Source organism: Setaria viridis, chromosome 3, assembly GCF_005286985.2.
Source record: "Setaria viridis chromosome 3, Setaria_viridis_v4.0, whole genome shotgun sequence".
NCBI lineage: Eukaryota > Viridiplantae > Streptophyta > Magnoliopsida > Poales > Poaceae > Setaria > Setaria viridis.
This window is the reverse complement of record NC_048265.2, coordinates 7,147,031-7,167,620: the sequence shown is the minus strand read 5'-3', so window position 1 is coordinate 7,167,620 and position 20,590 is coordinate 7,147,031. Positions and strand designations below refer to the sequence as shown.

The window sequence follows — 20,590 nt, the reverse complement described above, 5'->3', positions numbered from 1 at the left end:
TTCCAAGTCAAACTATATATTTGAAGTTTGGCTAAGATTATAGAAACAACAATAATATTACAAGAGAAATTTATAGTGTTTGGAAATAATAATAGCCGTTGTTTCTTCTAAGTGAGCTAAAACAATATACCTCGAAGAGTTTTGTAGCAAGAGAGGTGAAAATGTCAATTGTGCAGCGAATATAATCACCAAACTCAGGTAGCAACAAATCATAATAATACCATCAAAAGGCTAGTATGTAACCTGGAAAAAGAAAAGAGTAGGAAGGATTTCAGGCTGTCAGTGAAACAGTTTGCAATAATATGAACAGAAGGTTGTGTATCCGTCTTTTGTCTACTTGACATTGAGAGCACTGGAATTTGTCAGGTGTAAAAAAGTATAGGCACCAGTGTCACTTTTCCTTGTCATGAACCAAAAATAAATACGTGCCTTATTTCTTGGACAAACAATACAGGGAAAAGAACATTACTACTCTGAAAAGGACACTGATATATTACTCTGAAAAGGATAGTACTAATCAAGACCTCTTATTCTGGGGTCCAGCGGGGCTCAACCAGCCGGGCCACGGCGCTCTTTTTCGCGGCCGTTGGATCGTGGCCGATCGTGTGGTCCAGAGGCTGCCACGGGCGCACACAATTTTGCAAAAAACCCTTCACCTTTTCTATAATCGTGGAAAAGATCCGCGCAGGCTCCCGCGCTACAGTAAACACGTTCGATTTCTTTGCGCCGTGCCTCCTGGGTTCCGAAATATTTCGACACCAAGAAGAGAAAATTCCGATTTCGTGTGTTGCTTTTGTAGAAAACAACCCACCACTACATTTGCAAGGAACCCCGCGCCGCTCAATGCCTGCGCCGCGTCACCATCCTTGGCCTGCCGCCGTCCTCCCATTCTCGTTCGGTCTCTCTCTCCCCTCCCTCTTCTGAACGGCCGCCTCCCTCCAATACCGCGCCGCTCGTCGTCGCTGCCACTCTCCTATCCTTCCCCGCGCCACCGGCAGTTCCAGCGATGCGCACCCGTCCTTCCTCCTGCTCCTCTGGGTCGTCCTGCCCCCACAACCCGACTCCGGCCAAACCCTAGCCGTCTAATTCTACCACTGTTTACTAACAGCTCTTGGTGTTTTTTATATCAACAGAGGTCACCGCGATAATCAGTAAAGAAGAGTTTGACAAATTAGGGGTAATCCAAGAGGTTAGGCAACGTATTTACCTGTTTTCTACCATACTGTTGGAATCTTGAAGTTAAAACTTATTTAGCAGGTGATTCTGGCATCCATGCCAAAACGTTTTTGTTGTTATGGCAAATGGAGAAAAGAATCTTGTGCTTTTTGCTGAAAAGGGACAGGTACGTTCCTTTGTGCAGTCAACTTTATATGGACGAATTATTCTTGTCATCAATTTTCACATATTTGCAGTACTGGCCTCGAGATGCTTTATTGGCTGGCCTCGAGATGCTTTATTAGCTGGCTCCCGTGTTTTTCCTCTCCACTTTGCAACTGTGTGTTTCCCTGTGTGACTGTGTCCCCTACGCGTGTGTTCTGAGATCCAGGCATTCCGATGGCTGAGGTACTGGCCACCATGGTGGTCGGGCCACTGGTGTCCATGGTGAAGGAGAAGGCCTCCAGCTACCTCCTGGAGCAGTACCAGGTGATGGAGGGCTTGGAGAAGCAGCACAAGCTCCTCAAGCGCAAGCTGCCGGCCATCCTGGACGTCATCACCGACGCCGAGGAGAAGGCGGCAGCCAAGCGAGAAGGGGTGAAAGCTTGGCTGGAGGAGGTCCGGCAAGTGGCCTACCAGGCGAATGACGTCTTGGACGAGTTCAAGTACGAGGCGCTCCGCCGCAAAGCCAGGGAGGAGGGGCACTACAAGGAGCTCGGCATGGATGTAATAAAGCTCTTCCCTTCTCACAACCGTTTTGTGTTCCGTAAAAAGATGGGCAACAAGCTCCGCATGATTTTGGAAGAACTTGATGTCCTTATCGCAGAGATGAATTGTTTCGGGTTCAAGTTCCAGCAAGGGCCACCAGTTCCAGTAAATCACTTGAGGGAGAATAGTTCTAAAATCATCGACCCTGTGGACATTGCCGGCAGATCCAGAGCTGGAGACAAGGAGAAGATTATTAAGTTGTTGCTTGATAAAGCTAGCTATGTGAATCTCACGGTCTTTCCTATCGTCGGGATGGGAGGGATGGGGAAGACCACCTTAGCACAGCTTGTTTACAATGACCCTGAGATTCAGAAGCATTTCCAGTTGCGACTCTGGGTGTGCGTCTCTGACAACTTTGATGTGGATACCCTGGCTAAAAGAATTGTCGAAGAAGCTGAGAAGAATGGTTGCCAAGCAAATGGAAGTTCAGCATTGGACAAGCTTCAAAGTGCAGTGAGTGGCAAGCGGTACCTCCTTGTACTAGATGATGTCTGGAACCGTGATGAGGCCCACAAGTGGGAAAAACTGAAGTCCTACCTTCAACATGGTGGCAGTGGATGCTCAGTGTTGACAACAACTCGTGATCAAGCAGTTGCTCAGCTAATGATGGGTACAGCTAAAGGAGCCTATGAACTTGGACGCTTGGATGAAAATTTCATAAAGGAAATTATTGAGTCAAGAGCATTCAACTCAAAACAAGAAAAGGATTGGCCTCGTGAACTAGTTAAAATGGTTGGTGAGGTTGCAAAGAGATGTGCTGGTTCTCCTTTAGCTGCTACAGCATTGGGCTCTGTGTTAAGTACCAAGACCACCGCGCGTGAATGGAAGGATGTGCTAAGGAGAAAAAAGATTTGTGATGATAGAAATGGAATCTTACCAGTACTCAAGCTTAGTTACAATTGCTTGCCATCACATATGCGGCAATGCTTTGCTTTCTGTGCTATGTTTCCCAAGGATTATGAGATTAACGTGGAAATGTTGATCCAGTTATGGATAGCCAATGGTTTTATCCCGGTGCTACAAGGAGAAGAACATCCTGAAATTTCAGGTAAAAATATTTTCATTGAGCTTGCGTCAAGGTCATTTTTCCAGGATGTGAAGGGGATCCCATTTGAGTTCACTGATGTAGAGGTCTCTAGAGTTACTTGTAAGATCCATGACCTTATGCATGACGTTGCATTGGATTCTATGGGAAAAGAATGCGCTGCTATAGCTACAGACCAGAGTAAAAGTGGGGATTTTCCACATTCAGCTCGTCATTTATTATTGTCAGTCCGTAAAACAGAAACTTTTCTGAATGCTTCGCAGGAGAAAGGCTCTCCGGTTATACAAACACTGATATGTGAGAAATATATATACGGAGACTTGCAACATTTGTCAAAATACAGGTCTGTGCGAGCATTAAAGATCATGGGAGGTTCAACATCAAGGACCATGCGAGGTTTAGAACCCGTATGGCTACATCACCTGAGGTATCTTGATCTCTCAGAAAGCTATAAAATTAAATCACTTCCTGAAGATATAAGCGTCCTATATCATCTGCAAACATTGAACCTTTTTCACTGTCACAATCTTGAACGACTTCCAAAGGGAATGAAGTACATGACTGCCCTCCGTCACCTCTACACTCACGGATGTTTGAAGTTAAAGAGCATGCCTGCTGACCTCAGACACCTCACTTCCCTACAGACGCTGACATGCTTTGTAGCAGGTGCAGGCTCTGATTGCAGTAGGGTGGGAGAACTGAGGCGGTTAGACGACCTTGGTGGTCAGCTGGAGCTAAAACAGCTAGAAAATGTGAAAGAGGCAGATGCAAAAGAGGCAAAACTCGGAAATAAGAAAAAACTGGCCAGATTGACATTGAGATGGAGTGATTGTGACAAGGAGGCACATAATAGTGATAAAGAGGTGCTGGAAGGTCTGGAGCCTCATGATGGGCTGAAGGTTCTAAAGATATATTCCTGCGGTATCGACACTTGTCCAACATGGATGAATAAGTTGCAAGGCATAGTGGAGCTTGAGTTATCGGATTGCAAAAGACTCGAGAATCTTCCTGCATTCTGGCAGTTACCAGCTCTGCAAATTCTTTGCTTGTGCGGATTGGAAAACATACGTTACTTGTGCAGCAGTGATACAGCCTTCACATTTCAGAAACTGAAGAACCTTGCAATTTTTAAGTTGCCAAACTTTGAGATATGGTGGGGCACAAGTGAGGTGCGAGGAGAAATGCCAATGTTTCCTCTGCTTGAGAAGCTGTTAATCAACGAGTGTAAAAGTCTGGCTGCATTGCCGAAAGCATCAGTAATTAAAGAAACATCTGAAGGGGTCAAGACTGAGTACAAGTCTGCATTTCCAGCATTGAAGGAAATGGAATTAGAAAATCTTGAGATGTTTCAGCGATGGGAGGATGGCGAAGGAACTCCAGGAGAAGAGCTAACATTTCATCGGCTTGAGAAACTAATAATTCGGAGTTGCCCAGCGTTGACTACTCTACCCGAAGCACCTAAGCTAAGTGTATTAGAAGTACAAGGAGCCAGCCAACAAATATTGTCCCTGCACGCAGCTAGCAGATATATCACTTCATCGTCCAGCCTGAGGTTGTTTGGCGATAACACAGAAACAGAATCGGTGGCTGAACAAAATTCGAGTGAGTTGGTGCATGGCAGGGAGAAATGGGAGCATAGATCCCCTCTGACACGTATGGTTTTACGGAGATACAACCTTTTGTTCTCCCACTCAAGTGCACTGCCACTATGGACATGTTTTGCACAGCTCGTAGATTTAAAAATTTGTGAATGCGACGCTCTTGTCTATTGGCCAGAAAACGTGTTCCAGGCCCTGTTATCCTTGAGGACGTTATATATTTGGCAATGCAGCAAACTGACTGGACGCACACAAGAAACGTCTGAGCAATCTGCTCCGGAACGGAGTGGACTCCTGCCATGTCTAGAGTCTCTACAGTTAAGTTTCTGTCCATCTTTGGTAGAGGTTCCCAACCTACCAGCATCTCTCAAGACATTACATATTGAAAACTGCGATATGCTCGGGTCCATCATATTCGGTCAACAGGAGGATACGTCATCACTAATTCCGGCATCCAGCAGTGAGGCCAGGGTGTCTACAGCTGTACTAAAGTTGTCATCATCAACCAGCCATCCCTTCCTTCCATGCCTAGAATCGCTATACATATTGTATTGCCCTGGTTTGTCAGAGGTTGCCAATCTTCCTCCGTCCATCAAGATCTTGTCGATTCATGGCTGCGATAATCTTCGATCCCTATCAGGACAGCTGGATGCCCTCCAAACATTACGTATTGCGGACTGCAGTAAATTGAAATCACTGGAATCTTGCTTAGGAAGGCTCCCGTCGCTGGAAGACCTCCGCCTTCGTGATTGCAGAAGCCTGCAATCCTTACCGAATGGGCCTCAAGCGTACTCAGATCTTAGAGCTCTTAGGATTGAATCTTGTCCTAGTATAAAGTTACTTCCCCCGAGCCTACAACAACGTCTGGATTATCTCGAGGAGAAAACACTAGATGTCCGTTACGAAGGTAACCTCCGGTCTTTTTTTTTTCCATTTCTTTTAATAAAGTGACCAGGAATTCAATTGGTGTTTTGGCAAAAAAGCAACTATTGACTTAATAAGCATACTAGTAGTTACGACAAGATGTGGTAGTACAATTTAGTGATTAAAAAGTTTTAACGGTGTTTAGAACCTCTAGTAAAATTCAGTCAACAAGTGTAGGCAGAAATTAATGATGCACTTTAGTGTAGTCATCCTTGTGCATCTCTTCTCTTGTCCCTCAAAGGAATTTAGTTATCAGATGATCTTTGCCGTCCTTGTTACCTCGGTTGTAAAAGCTAATTCAAATCACGTATAATCAGTCAAACTTCCTTTACTAACATATTAAAGTGTGGCATGATGGAATTACTGCAGCCAAACTATATTAGTTCTAATCCAAGTGGCTGATGAATTTATTTTTCCTGTCATTTTGAACCAATACTGTATGCTACAGCTGACTGCTCTCTGTGATTATTTTCCCTGTTAGTTGTCTTAACGTTTTTTCTCGAAATTCACTAGCTCCATGACATAAGGTTTGAATATGTGTAATTTTGTTTAAATGCCTGATGCCTTTTTACATATAACATATTTTTTGCTTGTAGATGCCGTATACAGTCATTCTCCTGTATATATACTTTCCAATTTGGTGTTGATTTGCATGCATAACTTCTGACACCATCTATGATCACGACCTGACCTGCTAGGATGGGAATATTCAATTAGGAGGCGGCTGGCATGCTTGAAATAGTAGATTGAAGACCTGATGAAAGTAATTACCATGGTTCGTAATATTCATGTGCCTGATGATTGATTTTGTATGACACTAGCTTGTAATGGTGACTCCTGTGTTTGACATCTTTGTAGGATTGTTGCCAGGGCTGCAAATGATGGATTATTGTGACTGAGATACATTTGCCCTTTCTGAAGATTATCACCAGTGAAGTCAAGCTGAAGGACTTGATTTTGAGCATAAAACAAATGCCAGACTGCAAACGGAAGAATTTAGCATACAGAGATGCATGCTCCAGTTTTTAATCCTTCTTTGTTTTTTTCAAGTGTGACGTGTTTGAATAGGTGTGCGCTCCAGCATAAGTGAAACACAACCAACACTGGATGTAAGGATGTGTTTTTCTACATGACTACAGAAGATACTTGTTGTTCGACAAGCTATTTTAAGCTGCTGATTGAAATGCACTGAATGTGATGAACTTCATTCCATGTGTGTATCTAATACTGAATGGTGTGCAGGGCGATCCTGCAAGTCTTCGTATAGTCCAATCTTGTGCATAAGTTTTATTGTTAAGTCTTGTTTCTCTTGCAGCGTCTTTTCCCCTGTTAAGTCTCCAATGAAATTGAAAAGAACGGTGATTGCGATGAATTATAAGAAATTAGTTCGGAGATCATCATTTTACATGAAAAAAAATGGTGAGAAAGTTATTCTGTAACTAACTTCCCTACAATACAGAATTCAGAGTTACAAAATCAGCGATGCTGCGTCATGGTCCATAACGAATTAACGATACCATGAGCCATAAGAAATTGGTCCTGAGAACAATTTATTTGTAAAGACAACAAAGTCGTCCTGGAAGCGCCAGGACAAAAAGGTCAATGCAAATAGCTGCATGACTGAGAAGAGCCAGGAAAGGCACCGGCCGGTGATCCGCCAAGGCACATGGTCTGCAATTCTAGCATGGTGAAATAAAGCAGAGGGTGATTAGTACCCACACATACTTAGTGCACCAGACAGCTAACATTACCATAAGCCTTCATTTGCAACGCACGTTACGCAAAGTTTTGGAGGCTTGTCATTTCGATAAATATATGCTGGGCATGGCAAACTGCATCCTACAGCAGGGTGTTGAAAACTAAAGTGCATAAAGAACACATATCACTAAAGTGCATCAACCAAAAGACTTCAGCTTCCAATAAATCCGAAAACAGAGCAGCCAACTAATCATGCAGAAAAGAGCAGGCACAGGGACAATCAGAAAGGAGCAGACTATCACTAAACTCGTAAATCCTAATTCATGTAAAACTGAACATATGCTTGTGAGATTCCTGCGAAAATCTTACTACAAAATTATTGTGTCCAAAACAGGCCCCAAGCAATTGACGCCCCTAGTAGACTTAAATTCCTTGGATCATGGCAACGCCGGCAGATTGTACTACTCATCAGAGTATGTATATGAATAGGAACAGACCGCACGGCACCGTAGGGTTGGTGCAGTATGCCAGAACGCCGCCGACGCCTGTGGCCGCCAGCTTCTTCCAGTGCGTGCTGCCGTCGGCGGGGAGCCCCCTGCTGAACCACACGAGTGCGGCGACGGCCGCGTAGGCAAGGGCGACGAGGGCCAGAGTTGTTTATCCAATCGTTTGATCTTTCAGAGTTGCACGTCTGTTTGTCTACGCTGCCGCAGTTAACAAAGGAGCCGCATTCTGTGACAAATCATGGATAAAGATTCTGTGACGTGCTGTACTAATCTTGAGAGCGATAGTTTGGATACAATAGTGTCGGACAAATTATTGATCTTTATACATCCAAAACAAATTGTTGATCTCCATATCCATATCATTTGAACGAGGAGTTCTTTGCGACCGGATTGCATCTCATTTGAATAAAAATCGTCACTCGTCAGCTGCTCTTTTGCCATTGGGCCTGAAAAGGCCCAGTTTAAACTCTTATTGGTGAAATATGGGCTTGAGTTGTTGGAACTGCTAAATCCACCTGCATCTTATTTGGAACATATCAACACCCACTCGTAAAACTTCCAACTAAATCCGCCAGCACTAGTTCAATTATATATTGAAACAGGGCTCAAACAGCAGCCACACTAGAAATGCATACCGTATCAGATCACTAATTATAGTTGCACCAGGAATTGATCTGAACTGATTCTCGGCAGGATCATGGCACCTCGATCCAGTAGCAGGTTCATATCCATATGAATGCCAAGAGCAAAATGGTGGGCATGGAGGACTTGGTAATTAGAAGCCATTTTGGTACGGCGATGGGACGCCAGGAACAGCAGGAGAGGCATCCAGCCGCCTGGTGAACAACGCGAGCGCCACGGCCGCCGCGTAGCAGAGGGCGATGGAGGCCAGCAGCTGCAGCCGCTGGGGCTCCTCGCGCACGCCGTAGAACGACAGCGCAAGCTGGCCGGCGACGGGCAGGAACTGGACCGGCGCCTGCGATGATACGGCGCAGCCTACTACCCTCACCGGACGCTGCGGCGGCGCCATCCTTGGAGTCCATGGAGATCGATCGAGAGCTTTCCCCTTTTCGTTTTCGTTTGTGTGTGTGTGTGTGATCGTGCGTGTTTGCGTGAGGCTGGGTATCTCGTGGCACGCGGCAACACGGCCAGCAAGGGGTCAGTGTTGCCGAACGAAGACCGCGGCGGCGTGGCTCGCCGGGGATTGATGGTCGCGTCGTAGACTTTTCACGTCCAGCGGTTTGATTGTTCATTGTTGCACTATATTCTCTTCTTCTCCGTCCGCGTAGTTGCGGCGCGCGTGCTGCAGTTCGAAGCGTACCGCCTCCGCTCTCTGCGACATGGATCGATCAGTGAAGAATTCAGACTCGACGTGATAATCAGGAAAAGTCACCCTCATCGATGTCCGCCTACATCACATTTTATTAACTTTGATTGGAATAATAAGAGAATTAGGAGCTTCGATAGGTACTAGTCTGTCTCTACAGTCTAGACTGGACCATTTATCACGTCTTAGGCAGTGGAAAAAGTTACACCCAGTGCTTCCTTCGTTCAATTATAGTCATTTTAACTTTTTCAGATACATATAAATTTAGTTATAACATAAATCTAAATATATAGTATAGAAACTAAAACAATACATAATTTAGAACGGGAAAGTGTTGGCTATGGCTTAAATCTGATCGGGGCAAGTAACCCTGCTCATACCCGACCCATAAGACTACATACACAACCGAGTGCTTTGTTGGACGTCCCAATTGATTTCCAGATTTCCAGTAACTGCTTGCTTGGTTGGTGCTAAAATACGAAAGGAAGGAAGATTGAACAGATGACCTGAGCTTTATGGGAGCTACTCTACCCACTTAAAAAAATACAGGCATGTAAGCCCCTAATTAGCACCACTAGTTTATCAACCTGTGCTCCCCGCTGGGGCGACTAATAATTTCAAAAATTATTGTATTAAAAAATTATTTAAAAATTAGACCTCCTGACTAATCATCAAAATTATTTACCTTCCCTCTCTCATTTATTTAATATTCTAACACAATACTCTTATATAGATATACTTATCTTTATCCGATTTTACTTTCATTAATAATTACTTTATATACTTTTTCCTCACATTCATACTTTTTTTTTCAATTTGAATCACACCCTGTTTGACATGAGAATCAGTCTTTTTCATTGCTTCATCCCATACATGTATAAACGGTCTAAATGGTGACACCCATCATGCATATATACTTAACTAGTTTCTACAATAATAAAAATGGGTAATTTATAATCATATATTGATTTACTTTTGAATATTTTTGTATAATGATAATTTAGATAATTAGATTATGATTTAAGTGTTTATATTAGGTTATTTTTAATAACGATATATATGGATAATTTAGATAATTAGATTATGATTTAAGTGTTTATATTAGGTTATTTTTAATAACGATATATATGGATAATTTAGATGAAGATTATTTGGTTACTTTAGATTATTTTTTTATAATAACCGAGATGGGTAATTTAGATATAGGTTTAGAGGCTTACTTTAGAATATTTTTATAATGATAGTAATGTGTAATCAAAGATAATACGGATAGTTATGATTATTAGAGTTTATAGGATTGGTGCCGGATGTTTCTAATTTTTGCGAGACTTTCTATGATTTATCCTTTTTTCCTAGCACGTTTCTTGAGAATTAATGATGAGTCTCCGATTGAAAAAAAAATGAGGGAACATAGCTAACAATTCAAACTTACCTTGAGGTCTCTCTCATTTGTTAAATATTCTAATACAATACTTATATATAAATACATTATTATCTTCATCCTATTGTGATAGACATTACTTAGTAATTCCTATGTAACGTTTTCATCCACATTTATAATCTTTCATTTTCACTTGACATCACGAGTATGCGTTTAAATTTATTTAATGGACTCTAAGTTTCAACTATAATTTTAACATGGAAATCTATATTCTCTTCACTTCCTTTATATATTTATAAATGGTGACACCTTTCACGAATATATATACCTTAATTATTATTTTCTATACCAATAACAGAGTAAGAAATAAACAATTAATAATCAGCACCTATGTCATTATAAAAACTAACTTAAAATAACCGCTTAGTATAAATTGTCTATTTCTTACACTATAAGTATAAAAAATAATAATTAAAATATATACGCATGATTTGGGTCATCATTTATAAATATAATGATATATAAAGGAAGTGATGAGGATATAGATTTCCATGTTAAAAATGTAGTTCAAAATTAAGGTCCATTAAATAAATTCAAAATGTGATACAAAATGATAAAAAGAAAGATTATAAATGCACAATCGGATGAAGCACCAGCCGGCGACCTCCAGCCGCCGCAGCTCCCCGGGTGGCGAGCCCGGCGCGTGTAACACCCAAAATTTTAAACAATTCAAATTCATTAAAATTTGCTCAAATTAGGGTGCATTTAAATTCTAGGCATTTAAATTCATTTTCTTTAATTTAATTAAATTCATCATAGGAGTTAATTGTGCATTCATGCTGGTGCATTTATTTTGATTGCTTGAGTTTGAATCAAAATTTGAATTTCCAAATTTAAATTCAAATTTCCAAAACCATTTCCTTTTTCTCTTTCTCTTTCTTTTTCCTCTTCTCCACCTGGGCCGCATCTCTCCTTCTTCTTCTTTCTTCTTTCTTTCGGCCCAGCCGAGCCGCAGCTCCCCGGCCTTTCCACCGCCCGCCGGCCCCCTCCTCTTCTTCTCCTTGCGGCCCAGCTGCACCGCAGCTTCTCCGGCCCAGCTCCTTTTCCCCGCGCGACTCGCCGCTCGGCCTGCTCCACCCTTGGCCGGCCCAGCGCCTCTCCTCTGCCGCGCGGCCCGCGAACCGCGCGCCGGCCCAACAGCTGCGCCAGCCCGCCTACGCCCGCGTCCGCTGACGGGTGGGCCCCACCCGTCATCTCCCTCCTCCGGCCGTATCCGGCCGGGACTCCCGCAACCGCCGCGCTGCCAACACGCAACCGCCCGCCTCCGCTCCGACTCTTTCGGGGAGTTCAAACCCGGGGCGCCGCCTCTATCTCCAAGCGCCTATATAAGCCGCCGCCCCTCCCGGTCTCCTCCACCAGCGCCCGCAGCACCCGAAACCCTAGCGCCCGAGCTCCCGCGCCGCCGCCGCTTCCCCGCCGTCAAGCGCTGCCTCCGGTGAGCTCCGGTCGTCAAGGACCCCCAAAACGAGTTCGCCGTGTTCTCCTCTTGCTTCTGGTGAAATCCGCGCGCCAACCGTGCCCCGGAGCACCGTTTCGGCCAACTCCGGCGAACCGCCGCCGCTCGCCGTCGCGCACCGCCGCTCACCGCCGCCGCCCGTTCTTTTCCCGCCGCCGCCGCGAGTCATCGACGACCGCGACCGTCGGATCAAGATCCGACGGCTCACGGCAAGTCAATCCAGCCGCGTACCGGTCAACTATGCCGCGCCGCGCCGCTTTTGCTCTTAAGCCCCTGTCTTTTCCGCAAATCAACCCGCGGTCCAGATCAGCGTACGCTGTAGTGTTGTTGTATGGACAGAAGGAAGTAGAGTCACCCATCCAAGTATGATTGTAAACGCAATGACATACATCCATACAGCTGAAAACGACAGGCTTCACCTGACGGTTCTCTCATCATAAATTGCCAAGTCAGATGAAAATGCTGGTGATCTGACAAAATTGTAGCAAGAGGTTTTTTCTTATGTCTTGCAGTGAAGGCTAATGTAAGTATGTAACCACACTGCTACACAGTAGACTCTCGAGGTCCTCGTCATCGAGTATCAGTATCCGCAATTCTGCATCCAAGCATGCCTAACATAGTAACATGTACTCAAACTCCTTCGACGTCATTAATTCATGAAGTCTAAATTTTCAACTTGCGAGTTACTTCTCATCTCTAATTCTTAATCCCGGTGGTTTCTACACATGCATCACTTTTGGTCATAGTCTCAAGCATGCTTTAAAGTTAGAACCCTTTCACTGTTGTTTAGGTGTGCGTGAGGAACACCCCTCGAATCATTAGGTTGTTGGATAGCCACGCACTGCTCCTTCCCCTATATATCTTGCTCTGGCCCGCAACAACCTCCTGCTTCATCGCCGGTTGCTCCACATTGATCAAGGTTATTGTTAATTAACCATGTAGCTTCTGGATTCTGCTCTGTCTAATACTTGCGGTTAGTGATACGGCACCTCAAGCTGGCTTCTCGTTGTTTGAAGAGTTGCAGATCAAGATGTACAAGTGGAACACATATGTACAAACGTCATTCTATATTGTTTGTAATTTTATTGCGCCCACATGGATGGTCTGCAAATTGCAATAATGCTCCGACATGGATGGTCTTCGATCCCTATCAGGACAGCTGGAACACATCTGTACAAACGTCATTCTATATTGCTGTAATTTAGTGCAACCAATCAAACCCATCCCAATTGGGTCCTCCAAGGTCAATGCATGCTGGCAGTCTCCATTTTCCCCAAAAGCTGCTTCTCAAACCCATCGTCTACCTTCGCCACCCTCTCCACCTTGCAACTGTGTTTCCCTGTGTCCACTATCCTGCGCGTGTGTTCTGATCGAGCTCCAGGCGTTCCGATGGCTGAGGTACTGGCCACCATGGTGGTCGGGCCACTGGTGTCCATGGTGAAGGAGAAGGCCTCCAGCTACCTCCTGGAGCAGTACCAGGTGATGGAGGGCTTGGAGAAGCAGCACAAGCTCCTCAAGCGCAAACTGCCGGCCATCCTGGACGTCATCACCGACGCCGAGGAGCAGGCGGCAGCCAAGCGAGAAGGGGCGAAAGCTTGGCTGGAGGAGGTCCGGCAAGTGGCCTACCAGGCGAATGACGTCTTGGACGAGTTCAAGTACGAGGCGCTCCGCCGCAAAGCCAGGGAGGAGGGGCACTACAAGGAGCTCGGCATGGATGTAATAAAGCTCTTCCCTTCTCACAACCGTTTTGTGTTCCGTAAAAGGATGGGCAACAAGCTCCGCATGATTTTGGAAGAACTTGATGTCCTTATCGCAGAGATGAATTGTTTCGGGTTCAAATTCCGACCAGGGCCACCAGTGCCCGTAAATCACTTGAGGGAGAATAGTTCTAAAATCATCGACCCTGTGGACATTGCCGGCAGATCCAGAGCTGGAGACAAGGAGAAGATTATTAAGTCGTTACTTGATAAAGCTAGCAATGTGAAGCTCACTGTCTTTCCTATCGTCGGGATGGGAGGGATGGGGAAGACCACCTTAGCCCAGCTTGTTTACAATGATCCTGAGATTCAGAAGCATTTCCAGCTGCGACTATGGGTGTGCGTCTCTGACAACTTTGATGTGGATACTCTGGCTAAAAGAATTGTGGAAGAAGCTAAGAAGAAGTTTGAAACGAAAGAAGCTAAGAAGAATGGTTGTCATGCAAATGGAAGTTCAGCATTGGACAAGCTTCAAAATGCAGTGAGTGGGAAGAGGTACCTCCTTGTACTGGATGATGTCTGGAACCGTGATGAGGCACACAAGTGGGAAAAACTGAAGTCCTACCTTCATGGTGGCAGTGGCAGCTCAGTGTTGACAACAACTCGTGATCAAGAAGTTGCAAAACTAATGATGGGTACAGCTGAAGGAGCCTATGAACTTGGACGCTTGGGTGAAAATTTCATAGAGGAAATTATCAAGTCAAGAGCATTCAGCTCAAAACAAGAAAAGGATTGGCCTCGTGAACTAGTTAACATGGTTGGTGATGTTGCAAAGAGATGTGCTGGTTCTCCTTTAGCTGCTACAGCATTGGGCTCTGTGTTAAGTACCAAGACCACCGCGCGTGAATGGAAGGATGTGCTAAGGAGAAAAAAGATTTGTGATGATAGAAACGGAATCTTACCAGTACTCAAGCTTAGTTACAATTGCTTGCCATCACATATGCGGCAATGCTTTGCTTTCTGTGCTATGTTTCCCAAGGATTATGAGATTGACGTGGAAATGTTGATCCAGTTATGGATGGCTAATGGTTTTATCCCAGTGCTACAAGGAGAAGAACATCCTGAAATTTCAGGTAAAAATATTTTCATTGAGCTTGCGTCAAGGTCATTTTTCCATGATGTGAAGGGGATCCCATTTGAGTTCACTGATATAGAGGTCTCTAGAGTTACTTGTAAGATCCATGACCTTATGCATGACGTTGCACTAGATTCTATGGGAAAAGAATGCGCTGCTCTAAGTAAAAGTGGGGATTTTCCACATTCACCTCGTCATTTATTATTGTTAGAAACTTTTCTGAATGATTCCCAGGAGAAAGGCACTAAAGATAAAGTTAAAGATAAAGATAAAGATAATGACGTTATACAAACACTGATATGTGAGGCAGATGTATACGTAGACTTGCAGCTTTTGTCAAAGTACATGTCTCCGCGAGCACTAAAGATAAAGATCAACCGAGCTTCATTCCTCGGACCCAGATGTCTTCATCACCTGAGGTATCTTGATCTCTCAGGAAGCTATGATATTAAATCACTTCCTAAAGATATAAGCATCCTATATCATCTGCAAACATTGAACCTTTCTGACTGTCACAATCTTGAACGACTTCCAAAGGGAATGAAGTACATGACTGCCCTCCGTCACCTCTACACTCACGGATGTGAAAAGTTAAAGACCATGCCTGCTGACCTTAGACACCTCACTTCCCTACAGACCCTTACATGCTTTGTAGCAGGTGCTGGATCCGGTTGCAGTAAGGTGGGAGAACTTGGGTGGTTAGACGACCTTGGTGGTCAGCTGGAGCTAAGACAGCTAGAAAATGTGAAAGAGGCAGATGCAAAAGAGGCAAAACTCGGAAATAAGAAAAGACTGGCTAGGTTGACATTAAGATGGACTGATGTTGACAAAGAGGCATGGAATAGTGATAGAGAGGTACTGGAAGGTCTCAAGCCTCATGACGGACTGAAGGTTCTAAAGATATATTCCTGCAGTATCGACAGTTGTCCAACATGGATGAATAAGTTGCAAGGCATAGTGGAGCTTGAGTTATCCGATTGCAAAAGACTCGAGAAGCTTCCTGCATTCTGGCAGTTACCAGCTCTGCAAATTCTTTGCTTGTGCGGATTGGAAAACATACGTTACCTGTGCAGCAGTGATACAGCCTTCACATTTCAGAAACTGAAGAACCTTGCAATTTTTAAGTTGCCAAACTTTGAGATATGGTGGGGCACAAGTGAGGTGCGAGGAGAAAGGCCAATATTTCCTCTGCTTGAGAAGCTGTTAATCAAAGAGTGTAAAAGTCTAGCTGCACTGCCAAAAGCATCAGTTATTAAAGAAACATTCGAAGGGGTCAAGATTGAGTACAGGTCTGCATTTCCAGCATTGAAGAAAATGAAATTAAAAGATCTTGAGATGTTTCAGCGATGGGAGGATGGCGAAGGAAATCCAGGAGAAGAGCTAGCGTTTCATCGGCTTGAGAAACTAAGTATTCGGAGTTGCCCAGAGTTGACTACTCTACCCGAAGCACCTAAGCTAAGTGTATTAGAAGTAGAAGGAGCCAGCCAACAAATATCGTCCCTGCACGCAGCTAGCAGATATATCACTTCATTGTCCAGCCTGGAGTTGTATGGCGATGACACAGAAACAGAATCGGTGGCTGAACAAAATTCGAGTGAGTTGGTGCATGGCAAGGAGAAATGGGAGCATAAATCCCCTTTGACAGATATGACGTTATGGAGATACAACATTTTGTTCTCCCACTCAAGTGCACTGCCACTATGGAGTACATGTTTTGCACAGCTCGTAGAATTAGGAATTTGGTGGTGCGACGCTCTTGTCTATTGGCCAGAAAACGTGTTCCGGGCCCTGGTATCCTTAAGGGTGTTATATATTTGGGGATGCAGCAAACTGACTGGACGCACACAAGAAACTTCTGAGCAATCTGCTCCAGAACGGAGTGGACTCCTACCATGTCTAGAGTTTCTATCCTTAAAAGAGTGTCCATCTTTGGTACAGGTTCCCAAGCTACCGGCATCTCTCAAGGTATTAGAAATTTACAACAGCCATATGCTTGGGTCCATCATATTCAGTCAGCAGGAGGATACGTCATCGCTAATTCCAGGGTCCATCGGTGAGGCTAGGGCGTCTACAGCTGTACTGAAGCTGACATCATCAACCAGCCATCCCTTCCTTCCATGCCTAGAATTGCTAGGAGTAGACATAATGTGTTGCAGTGGCTTGTCAGATGTTGCCAATCTTCCTCCGTCCATCAAGATCTTGTCGATTCGTGACTGCGATAATCTTCGATCCCTATCAGGACAGCTGGATGCCCTCCAAACATTACAAATTGTGGAGTGCAGTAAACTGAAATCACTGGAATCTTGCTTAGGAGGGCTCCCATCGCTGGAAGTCCTCGGCCTTTGGAATTGCAGAAGCCTGCAATCCTTACCGAATGGGCCTCAAGCCTACTCATATCTTAGATCTCTTTTGATTAAATCTTGTCCTGGTATAAAGTTGCTTCCCCCGAGCCTACAGCAACGTCTGGATCATCTCGAGGAGAAAATACTAGATGCCCGTTACGAAGGTAACCTCTAGTCTTTTTTTTATCCATTTCTTTTAATAAAGTGACCAGGAGCTCAATTGGTGTTTCAGCAAAAAAGCAACTATTGACTTAATAAGCATAGTAGCAGTTACGACAAGATGTGGTAGTACAATTTAGTGATTAAAAAGTTTTAACAGTGTTTAGAACCCCTAGTAAAATTCAGCCAACAAGTTTAGGCAGAAATTAATGATGCACTTTAGTGTAGTCATCCTTGTGCATCTCTTCTCTTGTCCCTCAAAGGAATTTAGTTATCAGATGATCTTTGCCGCCCCTTGTTACCTTGGTTGTAAAAGCTAATTCGAATCATGTATAATTGATCAAACTTCCTTTACTAACATATTAAAGTGTGGCGTGATGGAATTACTGCGGCCAAACTATATTAGTTCTAATCCAAGTGGCTGATGAATTTATTTTTCCTGTCATTTGGAACCAATACTGTATGCTATAGTTGACTGCTCTCTGTGATTATTTTCCCTGTTAGTTGTCTTAACGTTTTTTTCTCGAAATTCACTAGCTCCATGACATAAGGTTTGAATATGTGTAATTTTGTTTAAATGCCTGATGCCTTTTTACATAAAACATATTTTTTGCTTGTACGATACTATTGGATGCCGTATACAGTCATTCTCCTGTATATATACTTTCCAATTTGGTGTTGATTTGCATGCATAACTTCTGACACCATCTATGATCACGACCTGACCTGCCAGGATGGGAATATTCAATTAGGAGGCGGCTGGCATGCTTGAAATAGCAGATTGAAGACCTGATGAAAGTTATTACCATGGTTCGTAATATTTGGTGTGCCTGATGATTGATTTTGTATGACACTAGCTTCTAATGCTGACTCCCGTATTTGACTTCTTTAATTTGTAGGATCGTTCCAGGGCTGCAAATAATGGATTATTTACAGCAGGATAGGCATCCAGCTGTCTGGCGAATAACGCGAGCGCCACGGCCGCCGCGTAGCAGAGGGCGATGGAGGCCAGCAGCTGCAGCCGCCGGGGCTCCTCGCGCACGCCGTAGAACGACAGCGCGAGTTGGCCGGCGACGGGCAGGAACTGGACCGGCGCATGACGGAAGATACGGCGCAGCCTGTGCTACCCTCACCGGACGCTGCGGCGGCGCCATCCTTGGAGTCCATGGAGATCGATCGAGAGCTTTCCCCTTTTCGTTTTCGTTTGTGTGTGTGTGATCGTGCGTGTTTGCGTGAGGCTCTGGGTATCTCGTCGCACGCGGCAACACGGCCACCAAGGGGTCAGTGTTGCCGAACGAAGACCGCGGCGGCGTGGCTCACCGGAGATTGATCGTCCCGTCGTAGACTTTTCACGTCCAGCAGTTTGATGTTTCATCGTTGAACTATATTCTCTTCTTCTCCGTCCGCGTAGTTGCGGCGCGCGTGCTGCAGTTCGAAGCGTACCGCCTCCGCTCTCTGCGACATGGATCGATCAGTGAAGAATTCAGACTCGACGTGATAATCAGGAAAAGTCACCCTCATCGATGTCCGCCTACATCACATTTTATTAACTTTGATTGGAATAATAAGAGAATTAGGAGCTTCGATAGGTACTAGTCTGTCTCTACAGTCTAGACTGGACCATTTATCACGTCTTAGGCAGTGGAAAAAGTTACACCCAGTGCTTCCTTCGTTCAATTATAGTCATTTTAACTTTTTCAGATACATATAAATTTAGTTATAACATAAATCTAAATATATAGTATAGAAACTAAAACAATACATAATTTAGAACGGGAAAGTGTTGGCTATGGCTTAAATCTGATCGGGGCAAGTAACCCTGCTCATACCCGACCCATAAGACTACATACACAACCGAGTGCTTTGTTGGACGTCCCAATTGATTTCCAGATTTCCAGTAACTGCTTGCTTGGTTGGTGCTAAAATACGAAAGGAAGGAAGATTGAACAGATGACCTGAGCTTTATGGGAGCTACTCTACCCACTTAAAAAAATACAGGCATGCCCCTAATTAGCACCACTAGTTTATCAACCTGTGTTCCCCGCACTAATAATTTCAAAAGCTATTGTATTAAAAATTATTTAAAAATTAGACCCCCTGACTAATCATCAAAATTATTTACCTTCCCTCTCTCATTTATTTAATATTCTAACACAATACTCTTATATAGATATACTTATCTTTATCCGATTTTACTTTAATTAATAATTACTTTATATACTTTTTCCTCACATTCATAACTTTTTTTCAATTTGAATCACACCCTGTTTGACATGAGAATCAGTCTTTTTCATTGCTTCATCCCATACATGTATAAACGGTCTAAATGGTGACACCCATCATGCATATATACTTAACTAGTTTCTACAATGATAAAAATGGGTAATTTATAATCATATATTGATTTACTTTTGAATATTTTTGTATAATGATAATTTAGATAATTAGATTATGATTTAAGTGTTTATATTAGGTTATTTTTAATAATGATATATATGGGTAATTTAGATGAAGATTATTTGGTTACTTTAGATTATATTTTTATAATAGCCGAGATGGGTAATTTAGATATAGGTTTAGAGGCTTACTTTAGAATATTTTTATAATGATAGTAATGTGTAATCAAAGATAATACGGATAGTTATGATTATTAGAGTTTATAGGATTGGTGCTCGGATGTTTCTAATTTTTGCGAGACTTTCTATGTTTTATCCTTTTTTCCTAGCACGTTTCTTGAGAATTAATGATGAGTCTCCAATTGAAAAAAAATGAGGGAACATAGCTAACAATTCAAACTTACCTTGAGGTCTCTCTCATTTGTTAAATATTCTAATACAAATTATTATCTTCATCCTATTGTGATAGACTTTACTTAGTAATTACTATGTAACGTTTTCATCCACATTTATAATCTTTCATTTTCACTTTACATCACGAGTATGCGTTTAAATTTATTTAATGAACTTTAAGTTTGAACTATAATTTTAACATGAAAATCTATATTCTCTTCACTTCCTTTATATATTTATAAATGGTGACACCTTTCACGAATATATATACCTTAATTATTATTTTCTATACCAATAACAGAGTAAGAAATAAACAATTAATAATCAGCACCTATGTCATTATAAAAACTAACTTAAAATAACCGCTTAGTATAAATTGTCTATTTCTTACACTATAAGTATAAAAAATAATAATTAAAATATATACGTATGATTTAGGTCATTATTTATAAATATATAAAGGAAGTGATGAGAATATAGATTTTCATATTAAAAATGTAGTTCAAAATTAAGGTCCATTAAATAAATTCAAACACATATCGGTGATACA

The 20,590-nt window shown here is 43.1% G+C and overlaps 2 protein-coding genes and 1 long non-coding RNA gene across 11 annotated transcripts; 2 read left to right on the top strand and 1 right to left on the bottom strand.

The window, feature by feature from the left end:
- The first annotated feature begins 1,462 nt into the window (after positions 1-1,462).
- LOC117850071 (putative disease resistance protein RGA1) lies at positions 1,463-6,697 on the top strand. Of its 6 annotated transcripts, none has more exons than XR_004639174.2 (3): positions 1,463-5,473; positions 6,087-6,253; positions 6,349-6,697. XR_004639174.2 is itself a non-coding variant. In XM_034731854.2 (3 exons), the coding sequence occupies exons 1-2, from the start codon at positions 1,555-1,557 to the stop codon at positions 6,230-6,232; spliced, it is 3,963 nt and encodes a 1,320-aa protein (XP_034587745.1). In that variant the 5' UTR covers positions 1,463-1,554; the 3' UTR covers positions 6,233-6,253; positions 6,349-6,697. The 6 variants fall into 6 exon arrangements, 4 of the variants coding, with proteins under 4 accessions (XP_034587745.1, XP_034587746.1, XP_034587742.1 ...); XR_004639173.2 differs by having other exon boundaries at positions 6,087-6,265; XM_034731854.2 differs by having other exon boundaries at positions 6,189-6,253.
- Positions 6,698-6,836: 139 nt separating this feature from the next.
- LOC117850072 (uncharacterized) lies at positions 6,837-9,186 on the bottom strand. Its single transcript, XR_004639175.2, has 2 exons — positions 7,686-9,186; positions 6,837-7,169 (listed from the first exon to the last, which is right to left on the bottom strand). It is a non-coding gene; the product is annotated as an uncharacterized lncRNA (long non-coding RNA).
- Positions 9,187-13,129: 3,943 nt separating this feature from the next.
- LOC117848541 (putative disease resistance protein RGA3) lies at positions 13,130-18,636 on the top strand. Of its 4 annotated transcripts, XM_034729985.2 has the most exons (4): positions 15,009-15,169; positions 15,288-17,256; positions 17,985-18,061; positions 18,151-18,636. In XM_034729985.2, the coding sequence occupies exons 1-3, from the start codon at positions 15,152-15,154 to the stop codon at positions 18,026-18,028; spliced, it is 2,031 nt and encodes a 676-aa protein (XP_034585876.1). In that variant the 5' UTR covers positions 15,009-15,151; the 3' UTR covers positions 18,029-18,061; positions 18,151-18,636. The 4 variants fall into 4 exon arrangements, with proteins under 4 accessions (XP_034585878.1, XP_034585877.1, XP_034585875.1 ...); XM_034729987.2 differs by lacking the exons at positions 15,009-15,169; positions 15,288-17,256 and adding an exon at positions 13,130-14,748; XM_034729984.2 differs by having other exon boundaries at positions 13,131-17,256.
- The last annotated feature ends 1,954 nt before the right edge of the window (positions 18,637-20,590 follow it).

Bases quoted from the DNA above. Each gene is read 5' to 3' on its own strand.
- LOC117848541 (XM_034729984.2), top strand. From the start codon at position 13,170: ATGCTGGCAGTCTCCATTTTCCCCAAAAGCTGCTTCTCAAACCCATCG. The intron at 17,257-17,984 runs GTAACCTCTAGT...CTGACCTGCCAG, and splicing joins ACTAGATGCCCGTTACGAAG to GATGGGAATATTCAATTAGG.
- LOC117850071 (XM_034731851.2), top strand. From the start codon at position 1,555: ATGGCTGAGGTACTGGCCACCATGGTGGTCGGGCCACTGGTGTCCATG. The intron at 5,474-6,086 runs GTAACCTCCGGT...TTTTGCTTGTAG, and splicing joins ACTAGATGTCCGTTACGAAG to ATGCCGTATACAGTCATTCT.